We start from the raw sequence: 19,900 nt of genomic DNA, 5'->3' as shown, positions 1-19,900 counted from the left end.
TTAAATTGTTTCTTTTTTGTATTTTATTTATATTTGTTGTATGTTTGAGCATTGTTAATACCTGTGTTTGGTTTGTTAGACATGTTTGATGTAGCAATGTAAGTTGATTTTTGTATTTTGAATAATAAAAAATACATTTTAAATTACATTTTTTAAAAACTGTTTATTGAGGAATCTTTTCTCTGTTGCTCCTTCCTTGCTGCCATAGAAACGGGAAAGCCGATCTGATTAATGCTAACGTAAACAAACAGGCGAGCTAACGTTAACCAGCTAGCTACCTCAGTGGCACAAAAAAATTGCATCACAGGATATCCTTGCAATATTAATTGAGGAATATCATATTGGACATGTCTTCTGTCTCACAGATGAAAGAAAAGTAAGTTACATTAGCTAGCTACAGGAACGCAAACCTTTCAGCTGACGTTACGTTAACTAGCTACGTCTAGCAATCAAGCAAGCCAGCTAGCAAACGTTAGCAGGATATCAAGCAGGCCAACTTTGCTATCTCTAACGTTAGCTAGCTAATCGCATTAGCTAAAAAAACTGGTCGAATCAATGTTTCCACATAATTTCAACCTCAAAACATCTATGTAATGACGTTGAATCAACGTAGAAAACTGATTCAATTTGCAAAAAGTCAAACATTTAAGGGAATTTCGTCTTTTCACCCAACTTTGACCTAAATCCTATGATATAACGTTAGTGACCTGTTTTGTCGAATTCACATTCAACGAAATGTAAGTCAACACTAAGTTAGCCGTTGAAATTACGTCTGTGCCCAGTGGGTAAGTTAACTAACGTTATTTGACTGATTTTCTACATACGCCCAGCAACACTAACGTTAGCTAGGCTAAATTCTGGAGTAAAAATTGTTGCCTTGCTTCAAACCAAATAACTTTACTCTGTCTCTTAACAGCTCTGAGACCAGTAAATGGTTAGATGCACACTACGATCCAGTGGCCAATCTCTATACTTTTTCATCTTGCATTGGTAAGATTTCACCTTAGCTACCACCAATTTCTCATTTCTGTCACTAGTCTTGTTAAATATACATTTGCTCAAGTTTTGTGCATATATATTTATTAACAAATTGGCTATTTCCTCAGACAATGAATTTACCCGGGCCTATGTATTTATTTTACAGCTCTTGCAGACCTGCATGGGGATGGTGAGAATAAGGTAAGAATAATGTTGCTACAGTTGCTATCAGCGATTTCTTAATCTGCCACTAATCCTTTTTCTCATAGGAAGAAGCTCTTTATGCATGTTTTTTGGTTGACTCCTTTTGTTCTGTGGGTGCGTGTACGTGTGGTGTTTGATTAGTATGCCTTTGATTTCTGTGTACAAGATGAACATTCTCCTCCTTTCTGTTCTAGTTGGTGGTGGGGGACCTGGGAACTGGTTCATGCAACATGAAGCTGAAGGTGTACCGTGGAACTGGCCTGATGAGTGAGAACACGTTGCTCGATCTGCCCACTGGCTTGGTTTCTTTCCTCATGGACCAGCATGAGCCACGCACGCCTGCCATCGCTGTGGCTTCCGGCCCCTTCATCTATGTCTATAAAAACCTGCGGCCCTATTTCAAGTTCACTCTCCCTCCGTTAGAGGTCAATGCCCTGGAACAGGACGTCTGGAACCAGGCAAGGGAGGTGAGTGGAGCTGCAAAGATTTCAGCAAATAAAAAACAAAAAATATATATAATTTCCCTCTATACTGTTAGAGCAACAACTTTTGAGATGTTTTAAATTTTTGACTTGCTGTACTTTTTTTATCTGAATTGGCGGGTTTTATGCACCAGCCAAGCTTCTGGGAGAGCACCATGATTCTCTTCTGATTGGCCTGCTGTACTAACCCTTCTCTTTTCACAAGGACATGATTGACCCATTGAGCTTGAAGGAAATGTTGGAGGGCATCCGGTACGTTCCTGCTAATAGCATGCGTCGAGTTATGTTCCCAATTGACTGTTGATTTTATTTAATTGCCTATGCTTGATTTTCTGACCATCTTACAAAGATATATATGAAACCATTCAAAAGACTGTACCATGATCAAAACTGGTTACTCTGACAAAATGGCATTATGATCATGGATTATGATCAGAGTCATGGTAATAATTAGTGCTACTCTCCTGCCTTCACCTAGAGACAAAGCTGATGTTCCACTCTCCGTCAGATCTTTGAGGTAACAACTCAGTTATATAAGTAACTGCGGCTGTTTGTGTGAGTGAAGTGTCATCACCAATGATCCCTTCTATTTGTCAAGGTTCCTCATGTTGGACCCACAAGACATGGAGGCTTTTGTGAACCTTCATAAGGCGCAGCCAATACGAAGACAGGTAGCCTTCCTCACAGCAGTGATTGACTTGAGCAATGTGACACACACACACACACACACACACACACACAGTCAACTGTTTGTATGTGCTCTTAGACTGTTATTACATGCATCGGCACCCTGAAGAAGAACATGGCTGATGAGGATGCAGTCAGCTGTCTGGTTATTGGCACTGAGAGTAAAGATGTCTATATCCTGGACCCTGAGGCCTTCACCATCCTCTCGAAGGTCTGTTCAATACATAAAGAGTCATTTACAATGACAGCTCAATCATTGGTTCGATGTGATCTGGGAGGAAGAGCATGACAGTGGCTAGTGTAAGAGGGGCTTTTGCTTCAATTCCATACGGAGATTTGAATGAGACTTAACTTTTTTGTCGTTGAATTATCCAGATCCAGTCATGTTGTTGAATTCATATGGTTTACTCTCCCATTCCCTCTGTTGACATCCATATTCTTGTTGCCACAGATGTCCGTCCCCAGTGCTCCCACTCAAATGGATGTGACTGGTCAGTTTGATGTGGAGTTCCGGATCACTGTGGCCTGTCGCAATGGGAATATCTACATCCTCCGCAGGTATGGCAACCACTAACCAAAATATACCTTTGTCTCTATCCTTTACAGACAGACTGTACAGTATGTTGCCTGTAAAAATAAATCTGGCAATGTTTTTTTAGAACCCAATTAATACAGTCCCATTTGACCACATTCTTGCTGGGATAAGCCTTTTATATATCCTGTGCACATGCCAGCAAGTTTAGGAGTGGGAGCATAGCTGCGAGAAGTAAGGGTGCTGCAGCACCCCCTGAAAAGTCTAGAGAATATAATAATATATACAATACATTTTTTTGAAATCTTCACAAAAGTAGTGCACTGGGCCTTTACTAGTCCAATATTAGTGGAAGGATATAGCTGTCTGTAGCACGGGTCAGTTCTTATTTTTCCCTACACTTTGAGTATCTTCATTATGATACCAATAGAAAATAATAGCAATATATATTTTCAAAACATGTGAGTCTCGTGTTCATATTTCACAACCTCCGCAGGTTTTTGGAGTTGCTTATATGTAATCGAGCAAAATAACAGACATTGTTGCATGCTAAATGTTTCTGATCGATGATAGATGACCCAACTAATAGATGAGCTACCACCTCTACTTATTTGTCCAGCCAGAGAATTAACCAAATATACACACAGATTGATTAAGACAAGTCACAGGCTTTTTGGTTGGGAGTAGGCTTAGGGTACTAAGTGACGACAAGTGAAAAGCTAAATAATCCCCTTGTTAATTAAACTACATACAGTAACATGCTGGCAAAATGTTCTGCTCAGTGTTATTAAATGGGCCAACTAGACCAGAGGATCATGAGCAGCACTCACCTCAACTTAGCTAACATTTCAACAGTCTAATTGTAGCCTAATATCCAAACAGAGATTTAGTGAAAAGAAAAATGTGACAAATATTTATCAAGAGTCCCCACACTTGTCTCAAAACAGTGCTAAAATTGTTTGAACACGCGTTGGGTTTGCCTACTTTATTCCAATATTTTCGTCATTCAGTTATATTTATTCCCACACTAATTCTTTCTGGATCCATCCAGTAGTGGTTAGAAAACAGTGCATGTGGTGGGCAGACAAAGTTTACAACTGCCAGGATAGTGGTAACGGGCGCTGCCTAGCAACCATCAAGAGCGTAATGCATGCCAATTCCACCTCAGCATTACTAAGTTGTAGGCAGAACTTTACCTCAATCATGACTAGGTCGGTTTGCGGAAATAAAAGTTTTGGCTTTGATACCGACAACATTTTTGAGATATAAAGAAAAGGTGGATTGAAAGTTGTATATGTTTTGAGGATGAAATCACACATTGGCCTGTCATAGGGATGACCCTCCCCCAAAACTTGAAGTTTAAACGTATTACATCTGGCCTGAGTGTATTATTGCCAGCCAATGTTTCTTTTCAGAGGATTCAGAGGAAATCGCTGGAAATCATTTTGTTGTGCTCTGTGTTTGCAGGGACTCTCCCAAGCCCAAGTACTGTATTGAGCTGTCTTCTCACCCTGTGGGGCTGGTGAGGATGGGGAAGAGTGTGGTGGTGGGATGTGCCCAGGAGACCCTGCAGGGCTTCACACAGAAGGTAGGTAGCACCCTCTCTCAGCCTACACTCAGTCAATTCAGTAGAAACTGCAGCTGTGTGACGTGATAGTTGGAAGAGGCCTGTGTGTGTGTCTTGTCCTATCCTCTGTGTCCAGGGGAAGAAGCTGTGGACGGCTTGCCTGCCAGCCCCTGTCACTACCATGGGCGTAATGGACCTCCCCACCAGGGGCTTCCAGGCTGTGTTAGTGGGCCTGGCTAACTGTGAGGTCCACCTCTACAGAGACAAAAACCTCATCAGCACCATCAAGACTCCGGTAAGACACCATGGCTAGACAGGCCAATAGGTTACCAATAGGTTAGTAGCTACTTGATTCTGATGAAACACTCTTTTAGAAACAAATTCCCATGCTTATTTCCTGCTTGGTTTAGTTTTATCTGGACTTGGCACACAAAAGAGATGTAGGAATGTTTTTGGAAAGATGAGTTAGGTTTGCTAGGTTTGTACCCCACTGCCATGATTAGTTGTGACTGTCAGTCCTCTCTGTTCCAGGATGTAGTGACCAGCATTTGTTTTGGGAAATATGGACGAGAAGATGGAACCCTTATAATGACCACCAAAGGTACAGATCACCTGTTCATTTAGGATAGAATCTTGGGATTGGAAGTATTGTTTAAAAGAGAGTCCTCTAGTCTAGGATGCTCAGTACAATGGACAGATGTTGAAATGAAGTTCCCTGCCTGATTTCAGCGTGTGTCCCTGTGTTTTGTAGGAGGTGGTCTGATAGTAAAGATCCTGAAGAGGACAGCTGTGTTTGATGACAGGGACTCTGCCCCAGGTCCCCCTCTGGCACAAAGCATCCGCCTCAATATCCCCAAGAAGACCAAGCTGTACGTGGACCAAACCATGAGGGAACGGGAGAATGCTGTGGGTACGTATGTCCAACCAGAACTGTAGTCTAGCCTGGCCAGTGGCCACCACCTCCAGACTAAACAATGGTTTGCTTGTTTCTCTGCGGTTTTTGGAGAGAGTTTTGGGTTTGTGGGTCAATTTGTGTAATGTTTGGTTTGGGCCGTGTGCTTTCCAGCAATGCACAGGGCCTTCCAGATGGACCTGAGTCGTCTGCGTCTGGCTGCAGCGAGGGCCTACGTTAAAGCCCTGGAGTCCAGCCTTACACCCATGTCCTCCAGCCTGTCTGAGCCTCTCAAGATGAACGCAGTGGTGAGTCTGGTGTCTGAGGGAATGTCAGTGTCTCCAGTAGAATCACAGCCACGGTTTAGCGCACAGTCAGAACTCCTGGTTGGGTCTCTCTCGTCCTGTCTGTGTTTTAGGTGCAGGGCCTGGGCCCGTCCTTCAAGCTAACTCTGAACATCCAGAACACAGCCGCATGCCGTCCTGTCATGCACTTGGCCATCAGCTTTCTGTATGATGAGAGCCTGTATAGTATGAGGACAGCCTTCTTTAAGGTGACCTTTCTTTTTAACCCATCATATATCATCACATGACCAGTGATATTTACTGTACACCTTACTAATGTCGCTGGTATATCTCACTAGTCACCCCCAAAGCCAATTCCTCCTTTGGCTGCCTTTCCTTCCAGTTCTCTGCTGCCAATGACTGGAACGAACTGCAAAAATCACTGAAGCTGGAGACTCATATCTCCCTCACTAGCTTTAAGCACCAGCTGTCAGAGCAGCTCACACATCACTGCACCTGTACATAGCCCATCTGTAAACAGCCCATCTGTCTACCTACCTCATCCCCATACTGTATTTATTTATCTGGCTCTTTTGCACCCCAGTATCTCTACTTGCACATTCATCTTCTGCACATCAATCACTCCAGTGTTAAATTGGTATATTGTAATTACTTCGCTACTGTGGCCTATTTATTGCCTTACCTTATCTTACCTCATTTGCACACACTGTATATAGTCAATAATACAGTAGAAAAAGTCTGTTTGTTTATTCCATGTGTAACTCTGTGTTGTTTTGTGTCGAACTCCTTTGCTTTATCTTGGCCAGGTCGCAGTTGTAAATGAGAACTTGTTCTCAACTAGCCTACCTGGTTAAATAAAGGTGAAATAAATCAAATAAAATGTTATGTTCACTTTGGCTAATTGCCTGAATATTATTGAATGTGTTCACTCTCCACAGATCCCCCTACTGGTTCCTGGGCTCAACTATCCTATTGACACGTTTGTGGAGTGCCTGAGTGATAAAGGAATCTCTGACATCATTAAAGTATGCATTTAATTTCTCTGTTACTCTATTTTTCCATTCGGGAACTTCACTGTGTAGCCATTTCAGTGCCTCCTTGAACATAAAACCAATGTGAAAGTAGAAGGTAAGCTGTTGTTGACACGCGTTGTGTAATTACAGGTGTTTGTGCTGCGAGAGGGCAAGAGTGCACCCCTGCTGACTGCCCATATCAACATGCCCGTCAGTGAGGGACTGGCACTCAACTGAGAGGGAGAGCGAGCGAGCTGCATCTTTAGGCCCTGGGCTGGCCTCTATGCTCTCACCCTGTGCTTCTAGCCCCCTCTAGTGGCAGGGATGACTCGAGGTGACTGGGATGTTAATAGGATCAGCTTGTGTTGGCCCCAGAGGTGGTTAAAAGCCATGTGTAGCATATGTACGGTAGGACAGGAAGTAGGGCTATTTGTCCTTAGAGAGAACTCCATAGACAGAAATGGGTTTATGATTGTATCACAGGATTTAAAATCCAAACGTAAGTGAAATGGTAAACTGTGTGTTGGTGGATAGAGATGTCAGGACAATTATCGTAATTATGAATACAAGTGTATAAAGTCATTATATATATAAATCAGCATTATTTATTGCTCTTTAAAGTTTGTTAAATAATTGCCGGGAAAAAAACAGATGTGCTGCTAATTTTTTAATGTTCAGATTATGACAGATGTTCAGATCATTCATTGCACTTTATTTTCAAAAATGAAAGATAACAAAAATCCATACATTCCTGAGAAGTGCAGCAGTATCCAGAAAGAGTTCGCTTTTCAAACAAATGTATTTAATAAAACCTTTAAATTACTTTTATGTTCACTCCACATTTCAAGGTGCTTTTTGTTATTGAGGTTAGAATCTTTTTTTATTGTCTTCAAACTAAGGCTTTACATTATTGACTTGTGTCAGAATATAAATCCAACAGCTTGTTTCAAAAATAAAAATCACTGATCACTGTTTTTTAAAATATTTTTATAAAATGAAAGTCAAGCACCGGCAACATTCAAAAGCATTTGTGTTCTCCTCTACCTGTTTTAGAACCACAACTAGTCACATTTAAGACAATATTCTATGGCCGTTGGAGTCTGGGTGACGCCACCAACACAAGCAGTAGCAGGCCAAGGCCATCCATCTGTCTAGGCAAACATGGTGAGGGAGATCCACTGAAGGAAAGAGAGCAAAGACTTCAACACCTCATAACACATTTAACAGCTTAAAGTAGTCACACTTCGATGACACCACTAAAACATTGATAAAGGAACTGTTGTGTCTGGGCTCAAAAGCAGTGTTTGATATTAACACTCCACAAGCTGCTCTCCCTGAAAATAAGAAGGCTGTCTTTCTGATGGTGGTGACATACCTGGAAGAAGCTGAAGGAAACCACCCCATCTACATCAGTGTCCATTTCTTTAAAGGTCTCTAGAATGGTGGACAGAGAGCGGTTTGTTCAGTCTACTGGTGTTAGTAGCATTATGACATGTATCACTGCTGTATTCAAGGTGAAGTCCACTCACTGAACATGGTCTCCAGTCGGATGAGACAGTTGACAAAGTTATCAAAGTCCACATTCAGGTCTTCCTTTGCGTAGCGTAGGATGATGAGTTGGAACAAGTGGTTGGTCAACTTGAAGCCTGGCGTAGAGAAAGGGAGAGTGTGTGAATAGCACATCAAACAGCTCTTATGATCTCTCACCTAGACAACTAGTCTTGTCAGCAAAACTATTTGAGGCTTTTTGCCTGCTTACACATAGGGGTAGCTTGTCATGGTAGTACTAGGTAGAGACTTGTCTCCTGTTGGATAAAGTGACCAGAGGCAGAGCTGGTCATGTTATTGTGCACTTAAAAGGCCTCTAGTCAATACATATTGCGGAAGTTCAACTTTACAGTTTGATTGAAAGTTAACGGAAATGTTCTCACGTTAGAGGAGACTGCATTCACAGTAAACACACAGTAAACTCTGCGCTGGTTATATTATTGTGCTTTATACATTTTGTGAGGATGCTACTAGAACAGGAATTAAATGGTACCAGCTGATTCCAGTGCCAGCCGCATTTCATAGGAGCTCATGGTGCCAGATTTATCCAGGTCAAACTTCCTAAACACAGTCTGAAGTGGTGGAGGAGAGGGAGAGAAGAGTGGAGAGAGGTTATTTACAAATGTTGGCAACAGCAAGCATGGTGTGGAAATCATACCCAACAATAGCTTGAAAATCTCAGAGGTCTATTTAGAAGAGTAGGACATGTTTGACTCACCAGGTACCGTTTGATCTTCTCCCACAGCACATGGAACTCTGTCAAGCCCAGCTTCCCAGTGCCGGTGGTCTGTCAAATCAATGTCAAGGACAGACAGAGGAATAAAGAGGAAGCACAGTGATAGTTGACACACATCAGGGCGGGTATAAAGAAGGTGTAGTTAAGGATACATCCATGAGAGTTATCATGCAACGACACGCCTCCTTGCCAAAGCCGTCTGTCTTCAGGTCCTTATCTGTGACATAAAAAGTGACAGTGAACACACCATACAAGTGTTACCTCACATGCCTTTCCCTTTAACCAAAAGAGATGCCAGTATAACAGACTCACGCTTGCTGATGATTCTGTTTAGGATGGTCTGAAGCTTGGAGGCACTGATCTCCATTTCCTGTGAAAATAAAATCAAGTAAGAAAGGACTACAAGTACCATGTATCCCACCAAAAATGTAGTTTTCTCTTACCGCTCCAGCGAGCTGTCTGAAGAGACCCTTGAAGCCTGCATCAATCTGGCTCTCGTCCAGCTCTACCTGCAGCCGATACACACAGACAGTTTAGTTGTCTGTCACCTGTACAACTGTGGTATACTGATTAGTCAATAGATTAATATTGGTTTGAATTAGTTCAAAATCATTTCTCACCTCCTCAGGCAGATCAGCTGTGATGTCATCATCCAATTCCCTGTTAGGAGAGGATCAAGTCTTTAGCCAGTTTCATTGGCTTGAGCTTTTCATATGTCTCTCTCTCCCTCTGTCCTACCCAACCCACCCCACCACCATTCACTCACTGGGAGTCAGCTGGCTTTTCAGAGAACACCCTGAGCACAAAGTCTCCGTCCTTCTGGGGCTCGAAGGTGGAGGGGATGACGATATACTCTCCCTGGGGCAGGCAGAAGCGGGTGCTGACCTCTCTCAGGTTGATGAAGAGCTCTGACCGGGCACTGGAGCCGTGGGTCAGGAAGAAGTCCCTCTTTAGATGCACCCCGGTCCGACCTGTAAACTGTCCAGGAGAGAGGAGGAGAGGAAAGGAACAGCGAAAGAAAGAAGGAAAGAGGATGATAGGAGATAGTACAGAAATGAGAGGACCAATATTTGTGGGTAGAGATTGCTGTTATGGTCTCATGCAGAGATGGACTCCTAGCATTACCAGAATGTGTCATACCTCTTCTGGAACCTAGAAGAGAGAAAGAAAAGTATTTAAGTCACAGCATTCTTACAGATTCTTAACTTCACTGTTACCAAATACAAATAATTACTGAAGTAAATATCTTGCCTCATAGATGGTGAATCCAATGGTCTCCATGTCTTTCCCCTCACGCCGTTGCCGACGACGATCCTTCTGCATCAGCGCCACCAGGAAACTGCAACCTGATTGGCCATCTGTGTCTGGGTGCTGAAGGGCCACTTTGAATTGAGGGTTGAGCCAGAACGTTGCTGTAGAGAAGATGGGAAAACATAAAAACCCTAATCTATTACTCCTTGTACCCCTTCTCTCGCAATTCATTATCCTAATGTACCTGGGTAGTTCCTGCAGCCCCCTGCAGTGCTGCCTCTCCTCCACTCTCCAGGGTAGAGCGTTGAGCTCCACTTCTTCACTTGGCTGGCCTGCAGGGCGTCTGCTGTCAGATTACAGATTTCCAAACGGCTGAACTCACGCAGAAAGTCACGGAATGACATCCTGTGTGGGAGGGTTTATGGGAGAGGCAGAGAGACTGGTTTTGAGAGTACTATTGGCTTAATATTGTGTTAGGATAAAAATATTAAATATTTAAAAACTCTTGACAAACTACTTACCAGAACTCGCCATCTTCGCTACGGTTGTACAGTCTAGCTCTGACCGATGGGTCAACTCCAGCCCACTCTCTTGAACTGAAACCACAAAGAAAGACTGACACATCTCTTAAAATACATGTCACCAGCCCAAGTTGACTCAAGACTGAACTTTTCCTGAACTAACTCTTACCCAATTTTCCTCCACCTCATTCCCCTCTAGTTATCTCACCTCTTATCTCTCCCTCCCCCTCTTCTCTCACTTGTCACTCCAGGCTCCGGTCCACTCCACCTCTCCCCAGGGGTTCCTGATCCGCAGGAGCTTGGTGGGACTTCCTTTAAACTCCACCTAGCCAATAAGAATGAGTTGCTGTCTGTGATATAACTATATGTGTATTGTTAATCAAAACTTTAATTATCCAGGTCATTCTCTCACCTCCTCCACACCTGTCACAGAGTAGGCATGGCCTTTCACCAGCTTCTTGAATGTCATCGCCTCCATCTCGAAAACACCAGAGATCTGAAAGAATTAGAGAATTATTTTTTCTATATCGCACAAAGAAGTTGTTTCTTAAAGAAAAGTGTGTGTGTGTTTGTGTGGTATGTGTGTGTTTATGTAGAAGGCCAGCATCCCGGAGTCGCCTCTTTACTGTTGACGTTGAGACTGGTGTTTTGCAGGTACTGTTTAATGAAGAAGCCAATTGAGGACTTGTGAGGCATCTGTTTCTCAAACTAGACACTCTAATGTACTTGTCCTCTTGCTCAGTTTTGCACCGGGGAATCCCATTCCTCTTTCTATTCTGGTTAGAGCCAGTTTCCTCTGTTCTGTGAAGGGAGTAGTATGCAGCGTTGTACGAGATCTTCAGTTTCTTGGCAATTTCTCACATGGAATAAATAACCTTAATTTCAAAGAACAAGAATAGGCTGACAAGTTTCAGAAGAAAGTTCTTTGTTTCTGGCCATTTTGAGCCTGTAATCGAACCCACAAATGCTGATGCTCCAGATACTCAATAGTCTAAAGAAGGCCAGTTTTATTGCTTCTTTTCTTTAATCAGAACAACAGTTTTCAGCTGTGTTAACATCATTGTTAACATCATTTTCTAATGATCAATTAGCATTTTCTAATGATAAACTTGAATTAGCTAACACAGCGTGCCATTGGAACACAGGAGTGATGGTTGCTGATAATGGGCCTCTGTACGCCTATGTAGACATTCCATAAAAAAATCTGCCGTTTCCAGCTACAATAGTCATTTACAACATTTATACCAATGTCTACACTGTATTTCTGATCAATCTGATATTATTCTAGTGGACAAAAAAAAACTGTTTTTCTTTCAAAAGCAAGGACATTTCTAAGTGACCCCAAACTCTTGAACGGTAGTGTATGTGAATGCGTTTTAACTATACTTGTGGGGATCAGAAGTCCCCACAAGAATAATAAACAAACACATTTGACCATCTGGGGACATTTTGTTAGTCCCCACAAGGTCAAATGCTATTTCTAGGGGGTTAAGGTTAGAATTAGTGTTAGGGTTAGAATTAGTGTTAGGGTTAGAATTAGGGCTAGGGTTAAGGTTAGTTTTTCAGTTTAGGGTTAGGTTTAGGGGTTAGGGAAAATAGGATTTTGAAGGGGACTGAATTGTATGTCCCCACAAGGTTAGTTATACAAGACTGTGCATGCGTGCGTGTGGTGTGTGTTGCTAACATCTATGGAGCATCCCAGCAGGGAACCTCGCTCCACTGCTCTACTGATTATGCTGAACAGGTCTGGATGGGCCTTCTTCAGCTCAAACATCTCTGTCACGCCCCCTGTGAAGTCCTCAAACCCCTCCGATGTACTGCCCCCTGAGAGGGCCTCGTAACAGCCATTGAGCCTGCAACACAGACAGACAGACAGTGGCGTCTCGTAGCAGCCATACAGTTCTGTTATAACAATTTGTTATGTTGTGTCTGTACAGTAAATTGTCTTTCTCTCGCCATCCATTGTCCTTACTTTGCGTAGGCCTTCTCCAGCAGGGCGCTCCAGAACTCAGCCCCCTCTGCTGAGTGGAGAAACAGCAGCTTCCCATCCTTCACTGGCAGCCTGTCATCAATCACCACATCCACCCACTCCCCAAACTGCCAGAACTACACACCAGGTGCACATGGGAAACGAGCAAAACTGCTACAAAATAGTCTTTGGTATACACACCATATAAATGCAGTAATGTACAACTTCTGTGATTTAAGGATGGTTGTGTTTATTATGCTGCATTCATTGCTGGGAGAGGCTCTGCTGCAGACCTTTCTGCATACTGCAGTGCACAGAGTCAGGTTGCCAGGGACAGAGGAGATTGCTTGGCAACAAGACAATTGCAGTTCAACTGACTCCCCAGAGTGTTTGTCCAAAACCAAAGAGGTAAACCCCGCTGTGCTCTTTCAGTTATGAGTGCTTTGCCTCTGGTGCTAAGTGAGTGCCCCAGATCTTTATCCCTTGTCCCTCTCTTTGGGTGGCATGCTAAAGGGGCTAGGCTGGCTGGTGGACTGTGGGACTAGCCTGGTGCTCCCTGTAGGAATCTGGCAGCAGGGTGCTTTAGCAGCCCTTCCCTGCCTTTCTGAGTGACACTGTTTACGTCCACCTATAAATACTGGCAGTAATTATAGCAACATGCATGCAGCCTGTGGGGACAAGACTGACTGGAGGAGTTGGGGGATGTGGGGCAGTGGCACTCCCAACACTGTGCTGGGTAGTGGGGAATTTAGGGTGGAGGGCCAGATCAGTTACAATAGCTAGTATATTGTAAAGGTCTGTGCATTTGGGTGTACAGTCTACTGAAATAAAGGGCATTAAGTCACAGCAGACAAACTGGATATTGAGCTGGAGATGGGTCAAATATTTCAATATGTGGGAAAACAGGAGTAGCTCTGGACAGGACAGATATAGCCGGGTAAAAGTGGTAAGGACTGATAGGAGTGGTACGGGGGAAGGTAGTGAAGTATAGAAGTACCTGGAAGTGAAAGATCCCAGCATACTGTTGGTGGAAGCTCTGCCCATGGGGCACCACCCGATGTAGTAGAGTCTCATTCAGTGTAAGTGAAGCAATCGCTGCCAGCAGCCAACAGTCACCTGGCCCACAAAATATACCACATGACATTACGTTAGGTGTGCCTAAATAACTTAGCTATGATAATCAAATCATGGTTTGAGAAAACTCAACTTTGAGAAAAGTAGGGGTATTGTCATCATGTAAGTCTCCGTCTCTCTGTTTATCTATCAGTTCATGTCCTTTCGTCACCATTGCACACAAGAGTCCCAAAGCCCAGCTCCATAGCACAGTAGGGCAGAGGTTCGGCACATTGTGGGCAATCTGAACTCACCCAGAGCTCCCTGGCAGACGTCTGTGCGAGTGGCTCCGTCTACGATGAAGTGAGGGTCAGAGCAGAACTCCTGAGCAACACAGAGAGTTTCTATGGGTGAGACAAATATCAAGATGGATAGGAGCATCTCTGCTGTAGAAAGTCAAACCTGCAGATGTATCTCTCCCTCACCGTGGGGCGCATCCATCGGACCCCCTGTGTCTTTGTAGAGCGTGACCCCAGCTCCTTGAAGCCCAGCGACGAGATCTGAGCAGGGAATGCATCATCCTCAAAGAGCCGTCTGCTCTGCAGACTGTGGGACCGGAGATATTCAAAGTCTTGGCCTAAGAACTTCAGGGCCTTGTCATTCTGACCGATGCCCTCATTGCGGTCCCACTGGCTCCTCAAACGAGCAGCCACTCCAGAGGCAAACACACATTCAATAACCTGCTCCATCACCTGCTCCATAGCTTCCTCCCCAACTCCACTCAAAAAAGCTGAATAAGGCAAACATTGACAATATATTATAATTGATAAGACAGTGCTTACACACACACACACATTCACACACAGAGAGAGAGAGTAACAAAACAGTTATACTCATATTATAGCTCATCTATTTTTTAACACGTTGGGTAAATCTCAGGCAAATCCTATAAAGTGTTCACCCCTTATTGACTGAATGCATCAGATTATTGATAACAAAAGCGACTCAATGCATTTTTGCGAGTGTACGAACACAAATGCATCTATCCATTCCTATTTGTCATATATTACAAAAACAATATATATTTTTTAAATACCTTACAGACGTGTTTACGCCGAGATTTTTTGACCGCCACGGTTAAATGCCTCGCCGTGCTTCATTGAACTAAAAACTGGGTTGGTTTTCTGGCTGCCACTCAGATTCTCCCACCGACCGTCCCATAGAAGATTCCTCTAGGCCTGCGCAACACATTTTGCATTACTCAGCACATATCTTGCGAATTCAACAAAAGAAAACGTGTTTGATGAGAGGTGCTTTTCCATACACACACCACATGATATTATATAGCCCAAGTATATTCTAAGATATGAGATGCAATTTAGCAGGTGGTTTAATTTGATTTGAAACGGATTTGTCAGTCCAATTAATCTAATTAAGGCCACTGAATAAGCATGGACCATGTAAAGATATGAAGTCGTTTTAATGTACATGTTTCTGTGAATCCCCTTTGCTGTTTACAACATAACTTCACAAAAGTGGCATCAGCTGAGTTGTTTTACTGTAACAATGCCTCCATCTAGTGGCAATAGATCAGTCATACAGTAACACGAAAACCAAGTAGGCCTACACTGTAAAAGGTTGTCATTTTGACACAATAAATCGAACAGTAAAGTACCATATTCATTATTTACAGTAAATTGCAATGTGTGATTTTAGCCGTAAATAGTGCATGATACCGTACATTCTAAAGATGTACACTCCTACCCATATAGGCCTACTGGTTGAAAAGGAAAGTCAGTTAAGAACACATTCTTATTTTCAATGAGGGCCTACCGGGGAACAGTGGGTTAACTGCCTTGTTCAGGGGCAGAACGACAGATTTTGTACCTTGTCAGCTCGGGGATTCGAACTTGCAACCTTTCGGTTAATAGTCCTCTAATCACTAGGCTACCTGCCGCCCCAAACATGGAGTTTGAACAGTAAATGACGTCAGAGCTCAGGCCGCGTTTCACAGCTCTGTGTTGGTTTTGACTGACTGACTGACAGCAGTTCTGAATTTGAGCAGCGCGCGATAAGAAGATCTCTCCTATCCCTTCTGGTAATTGGGCAACTTTTGCAAACGTTTTCTTGTCTGAGTGAGGGAAAGGCTGTAAATTAAAATGACTTGATATATTTTGAAAGATGAGACGTTGAAGAATAATAAATAACGCTTTGATGTCATTCAAGCAAGCCTTCACATTTCCATATCATAAAACTCATGTCATATACAGTGTCAGCGTTTATGATCACTATGTTTGATGCACAGTTACAAGACGACATGGTATCACCCTGGGTTGTTATGAACAAATGAACAAATAAGTCTATGATTGTTTATTGTGAAGAACATTTGCAGCAGCACACGCACCTGAATGCACTCTTGACTCCTTTCTGTGCGCACCATAATTACGATTTGTTTCTTTGAATTGCCTTGTGAAAGCATAACACTCTAAGATCGTATTTTATAACTTAGCTAGTGATGTTGCCAATAGAAGAACATTTAAAATCATGCCCACCTGACCCAGACTACGATTTTTTAATGGATCGTATTTGGATTGCGTAAACAACAACAGTAATTGTGTGATGGCGGGATGCAGGGCTGTGTTGCAAACAAAACAACTACAAGTGTGCTTGCTCCAGTTCTTCAAAGGCAGAGGTAGAAGTAAAAGTACCCAATAATTGAAGACTTCTTTGAGTTATAAAAGTGCATTAAAATTACTTAGGAACTGTGCACACTCTGGATAGGTGTGTGGCCACCAGGAGACACCAGTTAGTCTTCTAACTCAAACCCTTGTTATTTTTTGTCTTATGTTGTACCTACCCCACATTTACCAGGAATAGTCTTATCATGTTACTGAATGTATCCAGAGTATTTTGTTATCAACAAATGCGTTGAAAAGTACAGTAAATGTAAAATGCATATAAAAACAACAGTGTAATGTTTGGATTCGGTCTTGTGTCAGGTGAACTGTTGTGTCCTCACCTTTGGTCTAATCATTTCCCCATTAGCTCCAAATGGTTCCCTTTCAATTGCTACCATAGCTATGCATATTATGCATATTCTTTAAATATTTCTTCTGCATTTCCATTTAGCCCTATCCATATAGGCCAATTCCAACAAGAGTGAAGGGAAGTACAGTACATTACTGTAACCGCACATCATTATGGGATGGGCAACTGGCAACTTCTTCAACATTCTGAGTGATAGGATAGAGTGACATCAATGTCTGAAGTGAACAAACCAAACAGGGTGTCTACATTTATTTATATGATTTACAAAGCGAATTACACTGAACATTACTCTGTTATGGAAAATTGTGATTTATACAGTAAATGTGTACATTTATCAACACTAAATTACTGTAAAGCATTATTCTGCAGCATACACAAAATTATGGTGCACTGGGAAAATGAAATAATTGCTGTATTTCGAAAGATACTGTAATTCCACCCCACAGTACCGTACCCTATTTTTGTAGTGTCAATAACATTTTGACCACCAGTTGTTGTGTGATATTGTTGTGTCTGGCTTATTAACATATTTTGAGGCGTGCGTTGTGACAGGCTACATTTGTGCCACCCGTTACTGAGAGTACTATACCAATTTATTGTAGGTGTACTGTAGTTGTGCCACAACAATTAAATGTGTATAGGCGACAGATTGGAGTGGCAGCAAGTCTCACCCAAATTACACAATTATCCTGTAAGCAGTCTATGGACAAGGTATGACAGCAATCCATGCTTTGGTTTACTTTCTCTGGCACTGTTTCCAAATCATCAAAAAATATCTCAAATTGATTGTGAAGTGCACCAAAGTAACTTATAGATGATTTGAACATGATGTGCAGAAAATGCTAATTTCGGTCCCATGACTTGAATGGGATTTGTGTCAACAAATACTAAAACATTAGCATTTGGAAACAGTGCCAAGGAAACTAAACCAAAGCATGGATTGCTGTCATACCTTGTACATAGACTGCTTACAGGGTAAGGAAACCAATGTGTCATCTTGTAATTTGGGTGAACTATTCCTTTAATGGTTGAGTATTTGCCATGTCCTTTGGTCTGTTTTGCCCTGTAGTCACTGCTAGTTTGGAAGCCTTTGTTAAGGCCTCTCGAAGTGTGTTAGAGTCCTTAACAAAGGCTTCCAAACTGGCATTCATTGATATTCTGCAATATGTAAAAACATGACCTACAAGCCAACCTTGCTTATACAAACAGGCTTATATTTTGGGTTCTATTGGGGTATGACAGTTGAACTAAGCTCATGAGCATTTATAAGTTATATTCTTCAAGAATCAATGGGTTTATATCATCAATTTAAAAGTTTAAAAAAGCATGTAGCAATCACAGATTGCCCCTTATATAGGAAGAGAACATTCAACTCTATAAGGAAAAACAACATTTGGAGGACCATGGTCATGAAGAAGAAGCATCATGACTGACCAGGATGTAAAGGGTCCAAATCAACATATCCCTGAGCAGTTGTGCAGGCAGGGTGCCATAGACAGCTGCTCCTAAACCCCACAGGAAGACAACATGCTGTCAGAATAAATAATTATACAGCACATACTGAGTAGAAGCAACATAAACGATTAGCTAATTACTTCTGCCTACGTACGTGTACGGACTGCTGCTGAGCCGGGCCTACACTTCCATTATGAATAACAGATTATGGCAATGTTACATTTATGAATATTGTTAAATGTATTGCTTTTCTTTTTAAAATAGCAGTTTGTAATGATTTGGGTGAATTCACTATTCTAAAACCTTGACCTTGTGTAACCTCCTATATCAAGACATGATGTACTCAGGGATACATCCTCTGCTGATACCTACTAAGTCTCCTGATGTATTCACTACAGTGCTACAAAACAACACTAGCGTGACTGTCACATAGCTAGCCTGTCAAACTAAAGATTACTTTACCATCTAGTTAAATCTCTCTTACTACACTGTAAGATCCATTACAAGTTTAAGGTAAGCAATAGCTGATGGAACCCAGAGTAATCAGGTTTGTCATTCCAGTTCATATAGTCTGCAGATGTGTTCTCTTGCATCTCCCAGTATCAGGTTACACTGAATGTAACAGAGACCTACCGTCAGATGCACAATGAGAACCAAGTAGAACAAAAGGCATGTAACTCAATAGAAGCTAGGCTCCTCTTGGTGGCAGTTCATTACAATCCAGGCTACTACCACATTCATCCCTGTCACTCTGAACATTTTACAGCCTATTCTGTCGGTGCTTGTAGAAGCTTGTAGTTCTTAGCTCACATATTATTTTTATTGTCTGTATATCCTGTTTATCGTCTGTCTGTATATCCTGTTTATCGTCTGTATTTCTTATGTATCGTCTGTCTGTATATCCTGTTTATCGTCTGCCTTTATATTCTGTTATTTGTCTGTATATCCTATTTATCATCTGTCTTTATATTATGTTTATTGTCTGTATATCCTGTTTATCATCTGTATATCCTGTTTATCGTCTGTATATTCTGTTTATCAACTCAAATTGTATTAATCACATGCACCGAATAAAACAGTGAAATGCTTACTTACAAGCCCCTAACCAACAATGTAGTTTAAAAAATACAAATAAGAATAAGAAATAAAAGGAACAAGTAATTAAAGAGCAGCAGTAAAATAAAAATAGTGAGACTATATACATGGGGTACCGGTACAGAGTCAATGTGCGGGGACACCAGTTAGTCGAGGTAATTGAGGTAGTATGTACATGTAGGTAGAGTTATTAAAGTGACTATGCACTGATAATAACAGAGAGTAGCAGCGGCATACAAGTAAAAGAGGGCGGGGGGGTAATGCAAACAGTCTGGGTAGCCATTTGATTAGATGGGGGAAGAAGCTGTTTAGAAGCCTCTTGGACCTAGACGTGGCGCTCCTGTACCGCTTGCCATGCGGTAGCAGAGAGAACAGTCTAAGACTAGGGTGGCTGGAGTCTTTAATAATTTTTAGGGCCTTCCTCTGACACTGCCTGGTATAGAGGTCCTGGATGGCAGGAAGCTTGGCCCCAGTGATGTACTGGGCCGCACGCGCTACCCTCTGTAGTGCCTTGTGGGTCGGAGGCCGAGCAGTTGCCATACCAGGCAGTGATGCAACTAGTCA

General features: G+C 42.3%; 2 protein-coding genes across 5 annotated transcripts; one reads left to right on the top strand and one right to left on the bottom strand.

Annotated features, from left to right (window-relative positions):
- The first annotated feature begins 211 nt into the window (after positions 1-211).
- On the top strand, positions 212-7,494 carry bbs1 (Bardet-Biedl syndrome 1). Of its 4 annotated transcripts, none has more exons than XM_024397772.1 (17): positions 212-376; positions 917-990; positions 1,145-1,179; positions 1,377-1,649; positions 1,870-1,916; positions 2,143-2,181; positions 2,263-2,335; positions 2,431-2,562; positions 2,803-2,909; positions 4,351-4,471; positions 4,587-4,745; positions 4,982-5,051; positions 5,202-5,360; positions 5,517-5,650; positions 5,761-5,895; positions 6,586-6,672; positions 6,811-7,494. In XM_024397772.1, exons 1-17 carry the CDS (start codon positions 348-350, stop codon positions 6,895-6,897), a joined length of 1,761 nt encoding a protein of 586 aa, XP_024253540.1. In that variant the 5' UTR covers positions 212-347; the 3' UTR covers positions 6,898-7,494. The 4 variants fall into 4 exon arrangements, with proteins under 4 accessions (XP_024253540.1, XP_024253539.1, XP_024253541.1 ...); XM_024397771.1 differs by having other exon boundaries at positions 4,548-4,745; XM_024397775.2 differs by lacking the exon at positions 212-376 and adding an exon at positions 468-785 and having other exon boundaries at positions 4,548-4,745.
- Positions 7,313-15,091, bottom strand: si:dkeyp-50d11.2 (calpain-1 catalytic subunit). Its single transcript, XM_024397770.2, has 22 exons — positions 14,835-15,091; positions 14,224-14,528; positions 14,053-14,122; positions 13,683-13,801; positions 12,689-12,822; positions 12,401-12,569; positions 11,129-11,212; positions 10,956-11,041; positions 10,717-10,791; positions 10,440-10,600; positions 10,196-10,356; positions 10,085-10,096; positions 9,711-9,922; positions 9,565-9,604; positions 9,388-9,453; positions 9,257-9,314; positions 9,097-9,161; positions 8,927-8,995; positions 8,702-8,780; positions 8,190-8,306; positions 8,036-8,094; positions 7,313-7,838 (listed from the first exon to the last, which is right to left on the bottom strand). Exons 2-22 carry the CDS (start codon positions 14,497-14,499, stop codon positions 7,812-7,814), a joined length of 2,139 nt encoding a protein of 712 aa, XP_024253538.1. The 5' UTR covers positions 14,500-14,528; positions 14,835-15,091; the 3' UTR covers positions 7,313-7,811.
- Positions 15,092-19,900: the final 4,809 nt, after the last annotated feature.

Source organism: Oncorhynchus tshawytscha, linkage group LG33 (genome assembly GCF_018296145.1).
Source record: "Oncorhynchus tshawytscha isolate Ot180627B linkage group LG33, Otsh_v2.0, whole genome shotgun sequence".
NCBI classification, from domain to species: domain Eukaryota; kingdom Metazoa; phylum Chordata; class Actinopteri; order Salmoniformes; family Salmonidae; genus Oncorhynchus; species Oncorhynchus tshawytscha.
The sequence above is the reverse complement of the archived record's forward strand: the minus strand, read 5'-3'. Positions and strand labels throughout refer to the sequence as shown.

Bases quoted from the DNA above. Each gene is read 5' to 3' on its own strand.
- bbs1 (XM_024397771.1), top strand. From the start codon at position 348: ATGTCTTCTGTCTCACAGATGAAAGAAAA. The intron at 991-1,144 runs GTAAGATTTCAC...TTTATTTTACAG, and splicing joins TACTTTTTCATCTTGCATTG to CTCTTGCAGACCTGCATGGG. The intron at 2,563-2,802 runs GTCTGTTCAATA...TTGTTGCCACAG, and splicing joins CCTTCACCATCCTCTCGAAG to ATGTCCGTCCCCAGTGCTCC.
- si:dkeyp-50d11.2 (XM_024397770.2), bottom strand. From the start codon at position 14,499: ATGGAGCAGGTGATGGAGCAGGTTATTGAATGTGTGTTTGCCTCTGGA. The intron at 12,570-12,688 runs GTAAGGACAATG...TCTGTGTTGCAG, and splicing joins CTGGAGAAGGCCTACGCAAA to GCTCAATGGCTGTTACGAGG. The intron at 9,454-9,564 runs GTGAGAAATGAT...TATCGGCTGCAG, and splicing joins CAGCTGATCTGCCTGAGGAG to GTAGAGCTGGACGAGAGCCA.